The 19578-nt window shown below is 52.9% G+C and overlaps 1 protein-coding gene across 4 annotated transcripts in view; it reads right to left on the bottom strand.

Moving 5' to 3' along the window:
• Positions 1-1608: 1608 nt before the first annotated feature.
• ANPEP (alanyl aminopeptidase, membrane) overlaps positions 1609-19578 on the bottom strand; it is a 41937-nt gene continuing 23967 nt past the window's right edge. For 2 of the 4 annotated variants that reach the window (XM_081964535.1, XM_081964536.1), the window contains exons 2-21: positions 16300-17233; positions 15677-15819; positions 14608-14747; positions 14375-14501; positions 13898-14052; positions 13609-13722; positions 12499-12642; positions 10378-10443; positions 9352-9417; positions 8298-8470; positions 7997-8073; positions 7458-7597; positions 6947-7002; positions 6573-6720; positions 6373-6464; positions 6147-6257; positions 3037-3204; positions 2446-2586; positions 2284-2365; positions 1609-1918 (exon numbers count right to left, since the gene is read on the bottom strand). In XM_081964535.1, the coding sequence (XP_081820661.1) occupies positions 1769-1918; positions 2284-2365; positions 2446-2586; positions 3037-3204; positions 6147-6257; positions 6373-6464; positions 6573-6720; positions 6947-7002; positions 7458-7597; positions 7997-8073; positions 8298-8470; positions 9352-9417; positions 10378-10443; positions 12499-12642; positions 13609-13722; positions 13898-14052; positions 14375-14501; positions 14608-14747; positions 15677-15819; positions 16300-17015 (3009 nt within the window). In that variant the 5' untranslated portion in view covers positions 17016-17233 and the 3' untranslated portion in view covers positions 1609-1768. Of the gene's footprint in view, positions 1919-2283; positions 2366-2445; positions 2587-3036; positions 3205-6146; positions 6258-6372; positions 6465-6572; positions 6721-6946; positions 7003-7457; positions 7598-7996; positions 8074-8297; positions 8471-9351; positions 9418-10377; positions 10444-12498; positions 12643-13608; positions 13723-13897; positions 14053-14374; positions 14502-14607; positions 14748-15676; positions 15820-16299; positions 17234-19273; positions 19359-19578 lie in introns of all 4 variants that reach the window. The other 2 variants (XM_081964538.1, XM_081964537.1) reach the window with 2 other exon arrangements.

The raw sequence follows: 19578 nt of genomic DNA, 5'->3' as shown, positions 1-19578 counted from the left end.
TGCCATCTTTGTGTCATCTGCAAATTTGATCTAAGTCATCTATGAAGATGTTGAAGAGCTAAGACAGAACCCGGACACCCTGCTGCATACTTTCCTCCATATATATGTAGTTCCATTGAGGGCTAAATGTTGAGTGTGGTTGGTCAACCAGTTATAAATCCACCTGGTGGTGATGTTGCCTATCCCACATTTTTGTATCTTATTGAGATGTAAGCTGTGGTCTACACTGCTACCTTCATCTTGGCCAAGAAAGGTGGACAGACTCTGTTCTGGTGGCAATAACTGAGAGACTTGAAATAACAGGATTGATTGTCTTAGAGAAAATCTTATGTTATTGTTAGGAATCGAAAAGGACTTGATGGCTCATAATTAGTCACTTAATATAAAGTGCTTTTGATAGCATACTCTGAGATCTGGATTTGGAGACTGTGAAATTAAACAGTGTTGATCCCACAGCCAGCATCAATCTTCTTCATAAATGTCACAACCCTTGGGTTCTTGGTTAGAACTAGACACGTTGGGAGGCACAAGAGAAGTGGAAGAATCCACTTTGGATCTTGCAGGAGGTGGGCTCTGGGAAGGTGGGGTAGGCAGGATAATGAATGTGTGTAGAAAACTTGGTTATTCCATCCATAGGGTTGTTAGGAGAGCTAAAGCTGAGATTCTCCATTCACTATTCACCAACAAAAATGATCAAAAGGCATGGCTGATTAAGAAGGACCAAAGAGATGAGAATGGAGTAGAACAGAACAGAACAATGGGGCTGAAAAGGACCTTGGAGGTTTTCTAGTCAAAGGCAGGAGTCCTTCTATCATCCTGGAGAAATGATCGTCCAATCTTTTCTTGAAAACTCCTACAATGGAACACCCATAACTCTAGATGGGAAGCTTTTCCAGTGATTCATTGTTCTCTCAGTCAGGAAATTCCTCTTTACTTCTAGGTAGGATCTTTCTCTGTAAAGCTTTCATCCATTACTTTTTGTCCTGCCTTCTGGTGCTTTAGAGAATAAGTCAAGGCCTTCTCTGGGGCAGCCCCTCAAGTACTGGAAGGCTGCTATTCTGTCATGCCTAATGCTTCTGTTGGAAAGGCGAGACGGATCTCGTTCCCTTAGCCATCCCTAAGGGTCAGCTTCCAGATCCTTTCTCGTCCCATTATCACCTTTGCTCAGTCCAGCGAGGGACTTCTGTTTGGTGGAGATAGCAGGATATGGACCAGGAGGGCCGCTGCCTCACCCATCTCCAAATCTAGAACAGACCTTCTTCAGCCCCTCCCTGCTGGATCAGCTCCTCTGAATTAGCCACCTGGGTTTCAACTGGCTTTTGTTACAGCTCCCCAGATGTTAGTCCTTCCCTTCTTGCTCCCCACCCCTCCTGAAGCTGCTCAACCCATGAATGTGGGGGCTAAAGGCGGCTGTCGAGACGGACGCTCTTGGGTGCCAAGGATGTGTTGCCCAAAGGATGCTGATGCAGGAGTCATGTGCCCAGCCACTGTACATACCCACTGCAGACCTAGAGTGCTGTGTCAATCTGCCAAGGCTTGGCACTAGGTCACCCCCCACATGGCCCTACGATAGCTTCCCTTTCCCCTTCTCCAGCCGTACTCTGCACGTTCCATTCAAGAGACTCTTTAATTTACAGTGTTGGGGTTACAAAATCATAGAAGGGCATTGCCGTGGCCGGAGAGAGTCCCAGTCCACCTGCTCCTCCGCCCTCGGATGTTGCTCCTCTGGTCAGAAGCCCCTCTCTGCAGCAGCACCGGCCGGTCCCCGCTACGAGTTCTCTCTGAACCACTGCAGGACAAGCGGCTTGTGGTTTGCCACCCACTTGATATTGGCCTCCGTTCTCTCCAGGGCCTGCTCAAGCGCCCGGGTGGCGGAGCCGAAGCCCACATCCGCGTTGTCTGCCTTGAACTGCTCCAGCTGTCGGCCAGTCAGAGAGAGAAGGAAGAAGCATGTTTCCCAAGTGTTCAAAGGGACTCCCCACCGGCACCCTTCCTTCACATCTCTCCCCCATCGCATTCTCCCCTCCGCACCAGGATTGGACGGGAAGAAGGGCTTCTGGGAACAAGCTCAGGAACTCACCCAGAAGCCAATTTGAAAAACCCCAGCCAGATAAAAAGAGCTGCCCAAGGCTCCCGTTGCCGGCCAGGGAGGCAGCAGCACCTTTAGGAGATGCCTTTGCCTGGTTCTCCGGCATCCAGTGCTTTCCTCACTGGGCAGATACATAAAATGAGGACTTGTGCTGTCGCTCCCCATGAGCCTCCCCCAAACCCCAAGAGCCTCACCTGTTGAAGTTCAAATGGAGACGAAAATCTCTGGGTCACTGACTGGATGAGGCTGGAGAAAGAGAAGGAGCTTCCCCCAAACCTGGGACGGAAGATGGGTGGATGAGTGGCTGGTCTCCCATCACCCAGCCCTGGGGGGAGGGGGGGAGGGGGCACACTCACTGCTGGAATAGGGACCTCCAGTTCCTGCGCACAAAATCCCAGGCCAGAGGCTGCCCCACCACATTGCTGGCAATGCTGTTGATGGTGGAGGTGGCATCCTGGCGGCGGATCAAGGTGGAGTTCAGGATGTACTGAAGGTACCTGCGAGAGATAAATGGGCAGCTCCAGGAACGTGTGCCCCCTCCCCAAACAGCTGCAGCCCAGGCTTCCCTTTTTTATGCAATGGCACAATTATGGGGATGGGTCTTCTGATCCAGCCCTCTGCTCAATGCAGGGAAAGCATCCCTGAGAGGCGGCTGCCCAGCCTCTTCCCAAAGTCCTCCAGAGAGGGGAAAGGCCCACCTCCAACGGGAGACTCGGCCACTGCTGGGCAGCTGTTCCAAGCAGGAAGCTCTCCTTCCCTTCAAATGCAGCTCTTCACCTGAGATCCCCCACCTGCCCTTCTCTGAGAGCCAGGGGCACCTGGGGGATGCCTGAACTGTGCCTCGGGGCTAAAAGGGAATCCTGGCAGTCTCCCCACTCGTCTCTGGCAATCGGGTGAAGCCCCGTGAGCTGCCACCCCCCCCTCACCCTGGGCAGAGATCAGCTCACCTCTGAAGGATCCAAGGGGTCTTGCTGCAGGTCAGGGCCGAGCGCAGCTTGTCGGCCTCCGAGATCACCTGGGCCTTCCGAAACATCTCCCAGGCGAAGTCCCAGGCCTCCGATCCGCCTGTGCTGATGGCGCTGCAGTAGATGGCGGAGCGCAGATTGGGCGGGATCCTGAAAGCAAGACCGTCACTGAGAGGCCCCTCGGGCAGAGGGGGGGGAAGGAGGAGAAACAGGGGCAGGCGGAGGAAGGAGTTTCACTGGGAATGAGGTCAGCATGTCTAGAGGGCTGTCTGGGGAAAACGGGGTGAGGCTTTGAGAAATGGGCGGTGTGTGTGGATCCCAGCCATTAACCCTCCCCAAGATGGGGGCAACCGAGGATCCCTTTGGCCTGAAAGAACAGATGCCCACTGCCACCAGCAGGGACAGAGGCTGAAAGTGCCCGACTCAGGAAAGCCTCTGCACTGAGAAAGCAGTTTCCTGGACGGGTGTGTGTGTGTGTATCCTGACAAAGAAAACTTAGTGGCTGATGCCTGTCAAGACCAGTTTGCCCTTTTTGCAAAGAGGAGGGAGGGGGAATTTTCGGGGGGGGGGCTTTCTGCCCATCCCAAATCCACACCATCCTGGGAATTAAAAAATCTCCCCTCCAGCTCAGCCGTAGCCCAGGAGTGATGCTTTCTTCTTGGTATTGGTATTTAAGTGCCGCCTTCTTCTACTGCCCCAAATCCCCTATGGGGGATGTGTGGGCTATATATATTTAATGGATAAATAATTAAATATTGTTAGGCTCTGTCCTCTGGGTGCAGGGTAGGTCTCTCAAATAAATATTGGTGCCACTTTAGATAAAATGGTTGGGCTGCATTCATATGAATATGTAAAAATTAGTAATTTCTCAACAATTAAAGTCAAAACAGGAACATCATTTTAATGTAATTGTTATTATTGTTAAATTATAAATAACAATTTTGAATTGTTTTGTTAAGTTAATAAAAGCAAAAATATCTTTCCTCCTGTAAAGCAGCAAAATGTTGCCTTGCTATGGCTGCAGCTTATTGCTTGGCTGTTGTCCCACACAACCGGATTGTGCTGTAGACTGCCTGCACCCCCCACCCCCAACGAGCTTGGAGGAACGGCAGCCGCAAGCAAGGTAGCAAGGTGGGTCCCCCTGTAGGGCCCCCAGCAGGATTTGGGCTCCAGAAACAATGTGAGCTGCGGTGGCTGGAAGATCCCGGCTGCAATGGCCGGAAAGAGAGGGAGGGCAGGCAAGGCAGGGATCAGCAAAGGCCAGGACCCCCAACCCCAGGCCTGCCTGGCTCTCTGCCAACGGATAGATGGAGGGAGAGCTCCTCAACAGAGAAATACTGAAGGAAAAGCCACCTCTGCCATCCTGGGTCCTTCCAGGAAACACCTGCCTGGTTTGGCTGACTACCATCTCCAATGCAAGAAGGCCCAAGAGGACTAGCGTCCTTGATGGGATACTAGTCAGTAGGGAAGACTGTCAGGGGAACCGAAGGGAGAAGAAAATTGGGTCCCAGAGCTTTGGTTCCTATGCGGACGGGTTAACGTGCCTTGGACAGGAATAGCAAATGGGAACAGGCCATGTGAACAGCGTGGGAGGAATTTCTAAAAGTATCCTGCAAATAGTTCTAACATGGGGCAGCAGAAGAGGCAGAGGTGGCTACGCAAAAAGACCTGGGACTATAAAAAGGCTGGGAAGATGGACAGGGCGAGGGTGGGGGGAGATAAGGACTAGAACCAATGTTAGAGAAACTGAAGCTCAGGACAAGGGTGGCAAAATGTGAGGACAACCAAATGTGTGAATACAGAAATCCCTTGACTTCCTAGAATTTGGTCAAGTGGACCTTGGATGGAATGGGCAAAGTCTAGCTGGACGTTTTGGGGTTCACCCACAAAGCCTCCTGGCCTGAGCTTAGCATTGACGGGGGAGAGATTTCACAGTGGCGCCTCCATCCGAGGGTCAGCCAGCCTGCTGCTGCATGGAGATGACCCAGGAAGCGAGGGAAGGAAATCCCCTGTGGAAGCCTCTGGGTCCCCCAAGAAGGCCTGCCTGCTTTCACCTGCCCCCCACCATCTGGCCATGGGGGTCTCCTACGTCCAGACTGGCTACCAAGAGAACAAACTTTCCTCAGGCTGGGGGGGAGGGGGGCTGACTCTGCAAACCCCAAAGGTCTTTTGTCCCAGATGTGGAGGGGGGGCTGCTCTCTGGCCCAAGAAAACAGGGGTTGGAAAACCTGACCCATCTCTCCTGGCACATTTTTCTGCCCTGCTCCCTGTGGGAAGCCCCTCTCCGGCCCTGCCTCCGGCCCCTCCAAGCAGCCACCCCAACCCCCAAGGAGCCCCGCTAAGTCCCCGCCTGGGCTGGGGGAAAAGAGGGGGGAAGGCATCAGACTGGAATCCCTCGCAGACCAGCAGCCCCAGAGAGGCAGGCATTGGGCAATGGGAGAGCTGGGAGGCAGCCATTGCGAGTACATTCGCAGAGGGCTGCTGTCATGCTGGGGCATTGCTGCCCTCCCAGAACCCCCCCCCCCAAGCCCCAGGCTGATGGGAGAACATCCGTCCCCTGGCCTTGTTCCCGTCAAGGCAGCTGGGTGGGCAGGGACAGCTTTTCTTTGGCCTTGAAGTGGGGGAGGGGAGCCTCTAAATCGCTCTTATTCCTGCGTGAAAGAGGCGCACATGAAATCCCACCTGGATTTAGTGGGCCTCCTTCTGCAGCAGACGGCCCCTCCCACTTATGGGTCCTCGGGGGCTCACCATAAAGGCAGAGGAGACAGTGGGGGTGGGGGCTATTCAGCCAAGAGGTGAAGCCAAAGGGCTAACAAGGGACTAAGCCCGAGAAGTAGGGCGGGGCCTCTGCTCCGGCCCAGCATCCGAAGGGAAAAGGTGGGCAGAGGCGCAGGGCCCCCGGTGGAGCTGCCCCTCTTGGGGAGCTGGGCAAGACCAGGGAGTTAAGAGGGGCTGAAGGCCGCTTGCTCTCCCACACTGAGCGGGAGGGACCAGAGAAAGGACAGCCTGCCCAGAAAGCAGCTCCACTCCCACCCACTGGGCTTCCCATGCTCAAGCCCCCCCCCCCCCCTGGGGGCCATCCTCTCTCTCACCTGTTGTTGCTGGGGTTGGCTTTCCAGTCCTTAAACCAGGAGGAGGCCAATTCATTGCACTTAGGGACGCCATAGGAGCAGGCGGTGCGGATGGCCAGGATCTGGTTATACCTGGAGGAAGGGAGGAGGCAGGGATATGAATTCAGGGGCAGTGACCCCCTCCCCCTTTCTCTTGCCATGCACATACAAGCCCCCTCCCCCTCCCTCCTCATCCATGGAGACTCACTGGTCCATCAGGCCATCTGGGATTTGGGTCCAGTTGCGAGTGAGGTTCTGAAAGTGGTCAAACAAGGGAGTGACCTGCTTCTGGATGTATTTCTGAACAGAGAGAGAAAGGTCTGAGTAGGAACAGAGCGGGAGAGCAGCCCTTTCACCCAGGGATCCCCTCTGTTGGAAGGAAGGGCCGAGACTGGCTGGAGCTCACACCTCCATTGGCCCGTAGACTTCGCTGCGGTCAAACATGAGGCGGAAGTAGTCCAGGTTGTCCAGGGCCGTGTCCCAAGGCAGGTACTCCCTTTCCTGGGCCAGGTAGCGGGTGGTGTTCAGGGCCAGGTCGCTGCCCACATGCTTGGCTCTGAAAGAGCAGCAGAGGGGTTGGCTGTGGGGCTGGCCTCCACTCTGCCTCAAGGCTTAGCCCAGAAGAGGCGCCCCTGGGTGGGTGCAGTTGCCTCCCACCGAGAGGGCCCCTGTGGCTCCTGTCCCTGTCAGATGGGAGCAGTTCAGCCCAGCGGGATCTCCTAGGCAGAGGGAGGATTGCAATTCTGCTCCCCAGCAGCAGGGGGAGATAAAGGGAGTCTCACCTGGCCAGGTTGAAGGCATCATCGATGATCTGAGCACGGTTTAGAATGGGGATGGCCTGCAAAAGAACAGAGCAGTCAGAGAAACTGAATCGAGAGTTAGCAAAACCAGGCGGTGGACGAGAGGAGAATCCCGGAAGCTCACATCCTGCCTGGAGGCCGTCGCCAGCTGTGTCGGCAGAGGGCTCCCTCTACTGGGAGAGTGTCGGGCAAGACGGCGGAGGGAGAGCCTCTCATCCACAAATGGAGAACGAGAGCCAAAGCATGCGAAAGGCTCTTCTGGAGAAGCTGGCTGGGGGTGTTTGGGAGGCACATGGGAAGGGCAAACGGATGCTGTGGGACCCAGGAGGAGGAGGAAGGGCTCCGGGGGTGGGGGTGGGGAAAGGAAGCGCCTCCCTGCTTTCCCACTTTCTCCCTCTCGGAGGCCTTCCCCGGCCTTGGAGGCAGCAGGAGCGGCTATTTCAGCATAGCCATTTCTGGGACAGAGAGGGGAAGCGGCACTTTGACAGCCTACCTGAAGGTCGTCATTCAGCTGATTAATGAGCCTCTCCCAGTTTCCCAAATCATAGTTTACCCGGAAATAGCCCGTGACATTAACATTGAGAAGCAGCCACTGGGCAGGGTCAGCAGAAGTTGAGAAGTTGGCATTTTCAGCTGCAAAAGAGATAAAGAAGTTGTCCCTCTCTACTGCAAAAGCCGCCTTGCTCCTCTCCAGGGGCAACAGGTCAATCTTGGACATTTTGAATGGTTTCAAACATTCAACACTGATGACTTGTGCCAAATTCCATTTTTAAGATCAGGAGGAGGAGGAGGAGGAGGAGGCCATCAAGCTTCCCCCCATCCCCCCCAGCAACAAGGGAGGCCATCTCCTCGCCACTGACTGGCAGCAGATCAAGCCAGGGCAGGCTAGGTGGGCGCACCCTTCGCCATCTTGGCCAGCTAGCAGAAGCCGCCTGGACAGCCTTAAGCCAACTCCATCCAACCTCCCAACACTCCTCTAAGCACAATCTTGTAACTCTGCGGAAGAACCAAGGCGGTAGAAATGAATTATACCTGAAGTGTTTCTGAGCCAGTACATCTCTGCCTCCTTCCCTTTGCTCAGCCAGAAGACGGGAACGATCCAGTTGTAACTGCAGGAAACCAGTTGTCAGTTGAGCAGCTTCTGCCCTCCCTTGTTCCTCCCCTTGCCTCAACCTGGTCCTCTTCGTTCTTGGACTGCATAAGCATCGTCTCCCCAGCAGCAGGATGTGGCCCCCATAGCCCAGGGAATGTCCTCCCCCTCGCTGCCTCTGGACAAGGCTCTTTCCATGCAGAGATCTGACCTCCCCACAGAGGCTCAAAGCGCCTGACTTACTTGAATGGTGAGGGTCGCTCAACTGGACTTTCTGGGTCCAGCAGAAAATGTTTCTGGGTGACGATGCCTGTAGTGGTATCAACTGTGAGAACTGGGAAGCCCATCTGCAAGGTCCAGCGGTCCATGATAGCCTTGACAGAGTCTGGGAGACTCATGTTCTTCTTGTACACCACCTGTCCCAGAAGCACCAAAGAGACTCAACTTGAGAAGGTGGCTCCTGGCTCTGGTATTCCAAAATGCCTAATCTCAAGACTTGGACTTCCTGGCAGGAGTTGCATCCCAGGCAGTTGATTGAGGCCAACTGCCTTTGAAATGTAGCTCCTCTCTCTTATCCGCAGACCTGTCCCTTCCTCAACTGGGCTGGTGGTTGGCAACATGGGCACAGGTCCACAGAAGGAAAGTGGAGATGGTTCCCACTGGAGTTGGGCAGACACAACAGCCTGCAACTTCAGAGGAACGATCTGAGTAAGATGGAGTACCAAAGGTTGAGAATCAAGGCCACTTGCAAGGCAGTTGAACTTCCCACTCATCACATGCTTGGGACCTAGTGTTCCTGATACTTTTAGCATGAACTTTGCACTGTAGCCTTCAAAAGAAAGCAGCGCAAGGCGGAAGGACCAAGAAGGCAGCCAGATGCCTTCACAGCTGCCTTGGCTTCCTGGTGCGTTTGGATTCGTGGATGGGTTGCTAAGAGTGGGCATGCAGGAGCTCCGAAGGAAGAGAGAGTGGCTTCAGATAGGGAAATGTCAGGTGGACTTCCAGCCAGAGGACTCAGGAGGTGTCTGTGCTGGAATTGACCTTTCAGACGTATGGGAAGGGGGGCTGGGGGAGGCAGGAGGCCACTCGGGACATTGCCCGTAGCCGTCGCCGTCAGATCCGTAGAAGCAGCGCCTGAGGGGTTGGCTGGCCTGATTGGGCCCTTGGGGGAGAAGATTCATTTCTAAAGCTGCTCATGGAATCACCGAAGAAGGATCACATTGGGTAGAAAGACATCATTCCATCTCTGGGATTCAGAGATTCTATGGAAGCAGCTAGAACAGGCTTTAAGACCTACCATCTGCAGTTGTCCCCAGAGGTCGTCACAAACAGTGTTTCCATATTTGTAGGTCTCAAAGTAGGACTGTGGAGAGAGGAGAGCCAGGTGAGCAGAATTCCCAAACGCAGCAAAGTTCCAGGTGCCTTTTGCATGGGGGGGGGGGGTGATGGCAATTCCCTCGGCAGCTGCGGATTTCCCTCTACCACATTCAGGACTGGGAGGGGCAAGGAGGAGCCCAGCCAGAAGCCACCACGGGGCCCCACCCAGATCTTGGGGCTAAGTTATCTAGTAGACGGGGAGGTCAGCAGCCCCAGAACCTGATGGCAGGAAAATGGAGGAAAATGCCAGGGCCACAGGAGAGGAGCTTGCCCACACCAGCTTGGAGAGGGGCACAGAGGTGTCGTATCCCTACAAGTCACCACTCAAAAACCCCAGTAAAGTGAATAAGATTTTACAAAAGTTGGAGCTGCTGCTGGAGAAAGCCGCCTGCCTGTCTCCAGGGGTCAGAGGGACACAGGAAAGGCTCTTTGCTCATCCCACCAAAGGAGGAAGTCCGAAGGGCTTCTTGGTTTCCGCTGGTTATTCACCAGCGTGGCAAACGGAGGTTGTTCTGAGCCAGGCCTCTCCCAAAAGGGCTGCCTCGATCTGTGTGGGATCTGCTCTTTTACACACACATCTCTCCCCCCGACCCCGCAGACGGCACAGCAGAGGTGGCATTCAGCAGGTTCTGAGCAGTTCTGGGGAACCGGTAGCGGAAATTTTGAGTAGTTCAAAGAACCGGCAAATACCACCTCTGGCTGGCCCCGCCCCCATCTATCCTCTGCCTCCCGAGTCCCAGCTGATCTGGGGATTTTGCAGTATCTTTCCCCTGCCATGTCCTCCAAGCCACACCCACCAAGCTACGCCCAGAGAACCGGTAGTAAAAAAAATTGAATCCCACCCCTGCGGCACAGCCGTACATGGCCCCGTGGGGTGTATATGTGTGTGTGTCACAGTTTTAGCTTGTGCCCCAGTCAGGGAGGGGAGGTGAAGGCAGCCCCTTACCTGCAGCCCTTCTCTGAACACGGGCTCGGTGAGGAATTCGGACAGCATTCGGATCACAGACGCCCCCTGCAGGCAGAAAAGAAGCTGCAATGAGGCAAGCACAGCCCCCTCCCCCCTCCAGAGGAGGGTCTTGCACAAGAGGTCATGGACCAGACCTGGTCCCAGACTTATTGTGGGCAGCCCTGGGGATCGTCTGAGGAAGAATACAGCAAATCCCTCTTTAGTTCTCCAAAGCCCACGTTTCACAGCTGTGAGGAGGCTCAGTAAACAGATACTGAATTCACAGACTAACGGAAGGGACCTTGGAGGTCTTCTAGTCCAGCCCCCGGCTCAAACAGGAGAACTCAATACCATTCTGGATAAATGGCTGTCCAGTCTCTTCTTTAAAAACCTCCAGTGATGGAGTACCCACAACTTCTGGAGGCAAGATTAATTGTTCTCACTGACAGGAAATTCCTCCTTAGTTCTAGGTTGGGTCTTCCTTAGTAAGTTTCCATTCAGTACTTCTTGTCCTACCTTCAGTCCGTAAAATATGGGAAGATTGCTATCAATGTGCTCTTCAGTCCTTCTCTTTTTTAGACTAGATATGCCCAGTTTTTGCAACCATTCATCACACATTTTAGCCTTCAGCCCACTAATAGTCTTTGTTGCTCTTCTCTGCACTGTTTCTAGAATCTCAAGATCTTTTTTGTATCGTGGGTGACCAAAACTGGATGCAATATTATCAGTGTGGTCTTCCCAAGGCATTATAAAGTGGTACTGAGACATTGCATGATCTTGATTCAATGCAGCCTGGACTGTGTTGGCTTTTTTGGCAGCTGCTGCACACGGTTGGCTCATATTGAAATGGTTGTCCACTAGGACTCCTAGATGCCTCTCGCAGTTACTGCTGTTAAGCCAGATGCCACCTATTATGTAGCTGTGCATTTGGTTTGTGTAAGTAAGTGTAAAATCTCATCACTGAATCGCATTTTGTTTTATAGGGCCCAGTGTTCAAGTCTGTCAAGATCCTTCTAAAGTGTTAGCTATTCCCCCAGGCTTGGTGTGGTCTGCAAATTTGATGAATTCCTCTTCTAACCCCCCATCTAAATCATTTATGAAGATATTGACGAGATCAGGTCCAAGACGGAGCCTTGAGGTACCCTACTGTATGCTTCCCTCCATGTAGAAGCAGTTCCTACATGCTGAGTGTGGTTGGTCAGCCAGTTGAAAATGGTTCTGGTGGTGACCCACCTCTGAATCCACCCATTTTCAAACAAGAGAAGGGACTTTCAAAAGAAAGTGCGGGAAAGATGGAAGTTCTCCTTCTCTTCTGTCCTTTTCAACATCCCACATTTTTCTAGGTACCAAGAAGTAGGTTGCAGTCTATTTTGTCAAGTGCCTTACTGAAATCCCAGTACACTATGTCTGCAGCATTTCGCTGGTCCACTAATTTAGTCACTTTGTCAAAAAATGAGATAAGGTTTCTTTGGCATGATCTGTTTTGACAAATCCCTGTTGGCTTTTGGTTATAACTTTGCTTGCTTTTAGGTGTTTGTAGAAAGCTGCATTGCCTTTCAAAAGATGGGCCACTTTCATTATATTTCTTGATACAAGCTTACTTTTATCAGCCCTCCTGGGCCATTCCAATTTGGGCCACTTGGAAAATAAATGGATCCTGAATAAGAATCCTGAACTTATAGAGCAAAACGTGAACTATTCCGTGATGGGTTTTTATGTCAAAGCCTTCACGGGCTCTGCTCCTGCTTGAAGGGTTCGAGCAACCTTGGAGCAAGGAGGGAGAGGCAGTGCTCCTACTCGTACGGCCTGCCCAAGGTTGATCAGCTTCTTTGTTTTGTTTTTAAATGCCAGTCCCCTCCCAACTTGCTTCCCCCCCCCTCTCTCTCTCTCACACACACACCTTTTACTTGGCCCTGCATTTTAGCTTTTCTCCCCCTGGTGAGACGCATCTGCAGGTTGTGGGGAGCTCACTCGTCTTGCTGTGGGATGGATTTCCCTGCTCGTGGCATTTGCATGCATTTGCCCAGAATCCCCTCTGGGGTGAAGGCAGCCCAGCAAAGCTGATAGCAAATCCCTCCTGCTCTCAAAGTCAGGCAAGGTTTCACCAAGCCCCCTCCTTACCTTACTGTAGGAAATGGCATCAAAGACTTCACTGATCTGAGCTGGAGTGTTGATTTCATCTGCAGGGCTGGAGAGGGGGTGTGAGGAAGCCAGGGCATCGATGGCCATCACCCGGTAGACATCATTCGGTACAATCAGGTCCTTCTGAAAACGAAAGCCTTAAACTCAGATCTCAAAGCAACCTGACTGGCCCCGAGTCCTTCTTCCACCCAAGGCCATAGTGGGCAGCAACCGTATTGGCACCCGTGGGCCTATAGTTGGAAGGGCAGGAGGTGGAGGTTCTCCTGGATCTACCACAGGGACCTCGGATCCAGCAGGAAGATCTGTGAAGCCTTTCTAGCAGGATCATCTTTGTCCCAGGAGAAGTCCTTTCTCTCCAGAACCAGGAAAGGCACATCCAGATGAGTTTTCTCAGCCTTTCAGAGACTTGGGCTGGATGCACCAAGCACCCTCAGCCAAGTCAGTCAAAGACCTAGTGCTGCCTTCAGACAACATGCTTACCCTGGGAGAAGAGAAGAGCTAACCAGCGCATGAATTTGATTCAGTGGACTCTATTAAACCAGGAAATGGGTTAAATGATTGGATTCAGGAATCATGTTACACGTTGCATGTAAACTCTGCTTTGTGAAAGAACTGCTGCCCAGAAATCTTGGCAGTGGATGAAATGGGCAACCCTTGAAGCCTCCGGATTCTTCCTACATCTGGATTCCCTTTCTAGGACTGGCTGTTTCTCTGCTGCTCGGCTCAGCCTTCCTCCTGGCAATCCGGCCTCCCACAGAGGCGCCACTCGATTTGCCTCATTCAGAATGTGCTCAGCTCTTGGCTCCAGGCCCTGCTGGGCTCTTCCCAGAGCTACTGAGGCAGCTGGACTCCAGGCACAGCTACCCACTTAGCCAATCTGGATACCTCGCCCTGGCCAACTCTCTCTTCCGCAGGGCCCACCCTCCACTGGCACCTTTGGGCTGGTCGAGACCAGGAGAAACTTAGTGGTTAGTGTGAGTTTGGGAAAAGCCCCCCTCCTATTGTACTGCACTGCTCCAGCCTTGGCCAATCAATTGCACTGGCTCAGGGCTGCCTTCCCATCCCCATCCAGCACCCCACCCTACTTACAATATTCCATGTAGGCTCAGCTTCATTTGCACCCAAATATTCCACGTACGACGCAAAGCCCTCGTTTAGCCATAGCTCATTCCACCATTCTAGGGTTACCAGGTTTCCAAACCACTGTTGGGAGGAAGGAGATTAGTCCCGTAAATACTTTTTCTAGGAGCCCTGGGTATGTGAGGGGATGGCATGAGGGTGCCAGGGGTTTAGCCAGAGTGGATTGCCCAGAGGTTCCCTTGCATGCCCTCCACGTTGGTAGGGATTCAGTGCTCCAGAAGTGCAATCTAGAAAATACCTGGTGGGCAACTTCATGAGCAATCACTGTCACAATCCGTTCCTTGTTGCCGATGGAAGAGAATTTGGGGTCAAAGAGTAGCGCACTCTCACGGTATGTGATCAGCCCCCAATTCTCCATTGCTCCAGCGTTGAAATCCGGAAGGGCGACTTGGTCTGGGAAGAGAAGTGCCTGCTAACTGAACCAAAACCTCCCCCAGGGCTCCTTGTCCAACCTTGAGCCGCCCTCCCTGATCAAAGCATCTTTTCCCCCATTCAAAGCATCTACAGGGGCAGCGGGGAGCGCACTGTCTGGTGCTAAGTTGCCAAAAGTGATCCAGACTCCCTGTGTATGCTGAGTGCAAGAATTGGGAGGAGATGAAGCAGATGGGGAGGGTCACGCCCTCAGGACACCCCTCATGACTGAAGGCTACACAGGTCTCCCCACCCCCTGCCCAGGGTCAAGGCTCCCATCTGTGACTCAGCCCTCCTCACCTACCTAATCTCTTCAGAGGATAAGGCACTTGGTACTGCTGTTCGAAGAAGCTGAGAATGGGCCCGGTGGCATTGAGGGCGTAGTTCCCCTGGCCCTCCCGGATGGACTTGGGACGGCCCCAGATCTGGATCTGAAAGAGGAGCCAAGAGCGCTCAGGCAAGGCCTCTCTCCCAGGCAGGGCAACCCAGAGGAGGCCCCTGTGGTGGGCAGCGGGTCCCCCGAGAGAGCAGGCCTACCAGGAGGTTATTGTGCACAGCAGAGACATTCTCAAACTCGCTGACAATAAAAGCAAGCAAGTAGGTAGACATCTTGAGCGTGGGATTAAATTCGGTCCGCATCCAGGTTTCTCCATCTGGCATTGTTACTTCCTCTGTCTCTGGAAGTAGAGGCCGAGAGGGAAGGGGTGAGCTCAGCCCCCTTGCCTGACCCTCCTCCCCAGGCAAGAGGGTTCTGTCTCCCCAAGCACAAGTTCCCGAAGGAGGGCGCCCTTCCCTTTTGGCCCTTCGGCCCAGCCGTCCTTTTGGGCAGAAGGCCCCCAACCCCTTTTCCTTCCCTCGCAGAGCCAACTGACAGGCCTGGGGAGCTCAGTGGGAGGGGTCTACATGCCCTGGGTAAAAGCAGAGGAATCCCCCCCCCTTTGGAGGCAGAGGGGGGAGTTCCCCGCCACTAAATGCAGCAAAAACCTTGCATTGCTGCCATCGTTGCACAATCTGTCCCATGGGGAGGGGAGGGGGCAGCTTTGAGCCAAGGGAGCCTTGAAAGGTTGTGGGGGTCTTCTGCTCTCTCTGACTCACAGCCATCAGGAAGCAAATTGCCTATTTAAAGTGATGGTCATCACGAATACGGGTGCCCCCTCCCTCCTCTCAGACCCCTCCCTTTCCCCGCTTGCTTTTGCCTTGGGGAGCATGTGGGTGGGCGCATCTCCCACCAGACTCATTTCAGCCCGAGGAGCCCCCCCCCTCCGACATCTTCCGTGGCAGCAGCAGACTTCGCCACCACCCAGCCACGGCTAAAGCCTGGCTTTAAGGAGTCTCTCCCCATTTCTAGTGGCCTCAAAATCATTTTTCCACACCCTCAGACAGCCCCCTTTGTCCTGCTGAGTCAGTCACCTGGCACCTTCTTCCCAGCCCCATTCCTGCCCCGCTTGCCTTCGGTTCAGCCTCCGGTTTCCACAGAGGGAAGTTTTGCCAGCCTCTTAGACGAGCCCAGGTGACAGCCGAGCGCGAGAGCAGCGTAAGTCCTCCCCTCACTGCCCAGGGGAAGCCCTTTCTTCTGCCCTCCCCCCCCCCCCCACCAGGCACTTACTGTTAACAGGCATGTTGGAGAGGGCCTTATATCCAGGCAAGTGAAACAGCGTGATGGAGAAGACGGCCTTCATGGCGGGCTCATCAAAGCAAGGAAAAGCCTTGCGGGCATCAGCCGCCTGCATCTGGGTTGTAGCCACCAGCCTGGAGAAAGACAGGCACCAGGTGGTCAGTCAGGATGCCCAGGACCCTTTCTGTCAATCGGCCCTGCTCTTCCTGCTCCATCTGGGCCTCTCAAGGGGGCGCAGATACAACCACAGGATAAGGTCCATTTGGGGAGCAGACTTCCCAGTCCAAGTGTGGGACAGGCATGGTGGCATTTAGGAGGATTTGCTGCCGAGAAGCCTCTGCTCCACCCACAAGTTCTCCCTTTGGCTCATTCCTATTTCTCAGAAGTAACATTTCCTGACACGCAAGCGAGGGAGGGACTCCGTTCGCGATGGGTCTGCTGCTCCCGGGGCATCAGCTTCTTCCTAGGAAGGTGCAGCTTGGCCTCCAATCCCAGCCCAAAGCCCAAAAACTGCCACGGCTGCCATGTTATAAAACCCACTGATGGAAGAGATCTCTGTGGGTCCTCTTCCCGTCCCCATACTTCCCCCCCCCACCTCTGTCCCTTCCACCTACTTGTCTACTCCATCTTCTGTATATGCACTGCGGTAGAAGCCAGCTAGATCATCTGCCAGTTCCCCAGTGAACTCAGCATACAGCTGGTAGGTCTCATTCTGCAGGAGCTTCTCCTTGAGTTTCACCACCAGGTACTCTGTCTTCTCCACTAGCCAAGTTTTTTCGATGGGAGGTGCGGAAACATTAACTCCGCTCAGAGATGCATGGAATGTCCCGTCCAGAGTGTAATTCAGCTTTTTGCTGTGGATGAGTATGAGGTCCGTAGGCTGCTTGCACTGGAACTCCACTGTGCTGTTGCCTTTGAAAATGTAGAAGTCTGGTCTGATCTCTGTCAGAAAAGGCTGCAGAGAGATAGTGTAAAACGTGGGCATCAAAGTTTTGGGCAACCGCATGTGGTCCCAAGGCTCCAAAGGCTTGCTTGGGATAGTGCTGTTGGCGCCAGCCGTGGTACCTCTGGTGGTGCTGGACGCGGTACCTCTGGTGGTGCTGGCCGTGGTACCTCTGGTGGTGCTGGCCGTGGTAGCTTGGAGAGTGCTGGCTACAGTAGCTCCAGCCGTGAGGGTGCTGCTTGGGCCCTGGTTGCTGAGTGCATTGTCTGCCCGCTGCTTCTCCTGGGTGTAGACAACCGAGAGGGCGATGATGGTGGCCACGGCCCCCAGGCCAAGGACAATGCCTACGATCCCCAAAGACTTGCTGATGAAGAATCCTTTGGCCATGGCTGAGGAGAGGCCGGAGAAGGACTCGCACACAAAGGGATCTGCTTAGATGCTGTCGGTCCTTTATATACGTATGGCCTCTGGGGAATTATTAGTGTGATGAAACATGTCAATGATTAAGCTGGGAATGGTGGGCAAAGGTCACTTCTGCTCTGGGGCCATCTTCTCTTATCTTGGGAGAGAGTTAATGTAGAACTGGATGCACCTTGATGTGGTTCCTGTGGAGAAAATCAACCCCAGTTTCAAAGGACCCCCAGGGCAACATGGCCGGCTGCCTCCCACCTGCAGCTGCTTTTGGCCAAGTGCCCCCCAGGGGCAGGCCGGGGAGTCAGGAGGAACTGCTGGCCCTGCCAGTACAGGACGGACTGGAGATTCAAGCCCAGATGGTGCACCCACTACTGGGTGTAGAAGGCAGATCTGGAACTTGCCATGCCAGCCCCTGGAGGTCCTCCAAGACCCTTTTGTCCCCTTCCTCATTATTATTTTCATTTGTTTAAAAAGTATAGGGCCTTTTCTCGAAAATATTGTATTAATGTTAATAAATCAGTGGTTCTCAACCTTTTCTTCACCACGGACCCCCTTTAAATACCTTTTGTGGCCACGGATCATGGTCATGGGCCCCCAAGACTTAACTCAAGATTTAAATCATTACATTGCATTTCTCCAAGCCTTTGTGAACTTTGTGGACTGCAGACCGCAAGTCGAGAACCCCTGGTTTCCATGATTCAATAAATAAATACAGCACTTAACACTAGCACTTAGACTTATATACCGCTTTACAGTGCTTCGCAGCCCTCTCTAAGCAGCTTACAGAGTCAGCCTCTTGCCCCCTACAATCTGGGTCTTCATTTTACTAACGTTGGAAGGATGGAAGGCTGAGTCAACCTTGAGCCCATCAGGATCGAACTCCTGGCAGTGGGCGGAATCAGCCTGCAGCATTGCATTCTAACCACTGCGCCACCATGGCTCATTCTATGAATACATCATTTTTAAAATATTGCAAATATCAATAAATATAACCCCTACCAACAAAAGCTCTTTTGGGGTCTTCCATAATTTTTAAAGTGAGACATGGTTCTCCCAAGCAGAACATTTAAGAAATATTGTCCTAGGCTAACATCTCAGCTGATGGGCGGGGGAGGTGTAACTGGGAAAATATGGTCCTTCAAATAACCTGGCTCCAAGCCAATCTAACTTGAATAAACTTTAAAGAGAGTCACAGCCACTAAGACAGACAAGCAGCTCAACGCAGGCCAGAGCGCTGGTCCTGTCATTTGAGCCGATACCTATTTCAGCTTGCTACACCTTTTCTCTGTGGGCCGTTCTCACATCCTCCTAAGGGTGGCACAGACACACCCTGGCACTTGCTGTTTTGTGTGGTGCGCCCTCATGCCCTTGCCTCTAACTCATCCCCAACCCGACCCAGGCAGCTCCATCAGACCCAGAGCTCTTCTGTCCCAGCCTTCCCTGAGGCAGAAGAGAGCCCAGCCACGGCTACGCTGGCAGGTCCTTTCTGAGGCCTGTTGACTGACTCAGGCCATCACAGAAGTCCAGAGCTAGGAAGGACACAAGACCAACCTTCGCAAACTGACCTGGAGAACCAATTCCACCATCCACACGAGATGGCTGCATAGCTCCTCCTCACTGCCTCCATGGGCAGGCTGTTCCACTCTTGTACAGATCTTGCCCCAGAAAGTTTTTCTTACAATAAAATGAAACAGGGAGACTTGCAATGTATACTCAATTTCCTGTCCTAGTTTCTGTGGCTGTGAAAAGCAGAACTTGACTATCAGGTCTTTGCTCAGTCTTTGTTTCTCTTGAACATCCCTGGTTCCCACCAGCCTATCTTCATAGACACGTTCTCAGGTCTCCCTATCAGCTGCCTGATACCGATGCTCATATTCAGCTGGTTGCCAATAACTATGAGTTCTGCTTCATTCTGAGGCTTCCAAGTCCTTAATCTCCCATCTTAATGTCTACATCTTTTCCTCCCCAAATATAATAAACTTAGACTTTTCCCTATTAAAATACACTTTCTTCCTGTAATCTCAGTCTTCCAGCTTGCCCTGATTAGACTGCAACCAACTCTGATGTTACGTCATCCACAGTAAGCAGCCCATGAAGTCCATTATTACGTCATTAATAAAAATGTTGCATAATACTGCCCCAAAAGAAATCCCCGTGAAAACCTACAAGTTACCACTTTCCCACTTCATGTCACTCTCTGAATGTGGTTAACCAACCAGTTGTGGACCCACCTTTAATAGACTGGCAATGAGAATGTTTGGGGAGCTTGTCAAAGGTAGATTATAATCAAAGCATCCCTCTTGTCCACCAGTGAACCTGTCAAAAAATAAAGATAAGATTTGATTCACCTGTCCTGCTTTTTTTTTTTTTTAGAAAACCATGCGGACTCTTGGCACTCAGCACTGCTTAGAGATGTTGATTAAATGGCTGCTTTATTACCAGCAATCACCGCTTTCCCTGGTGATCTCTAGGATCACACACACACACACACACACAAACACACAGAGTGATCACTGGCAGAGGTCCTGGCAGCATT

Source organism: Natrix helvetica (genome assembly GCF_964273705.1).
Source record: "Natrix helvetica genome assembly, chromosome: 12".
NCBI classification, from domain to species: Eukaryota; Metazoa; Chordata; class Lepidosauria; order Squamata; family Natricidae; genus Natrix; species Natrix helvetica.
This window is presented reverse-complemented; position numbering and strand designations above follow the sequence as displayed.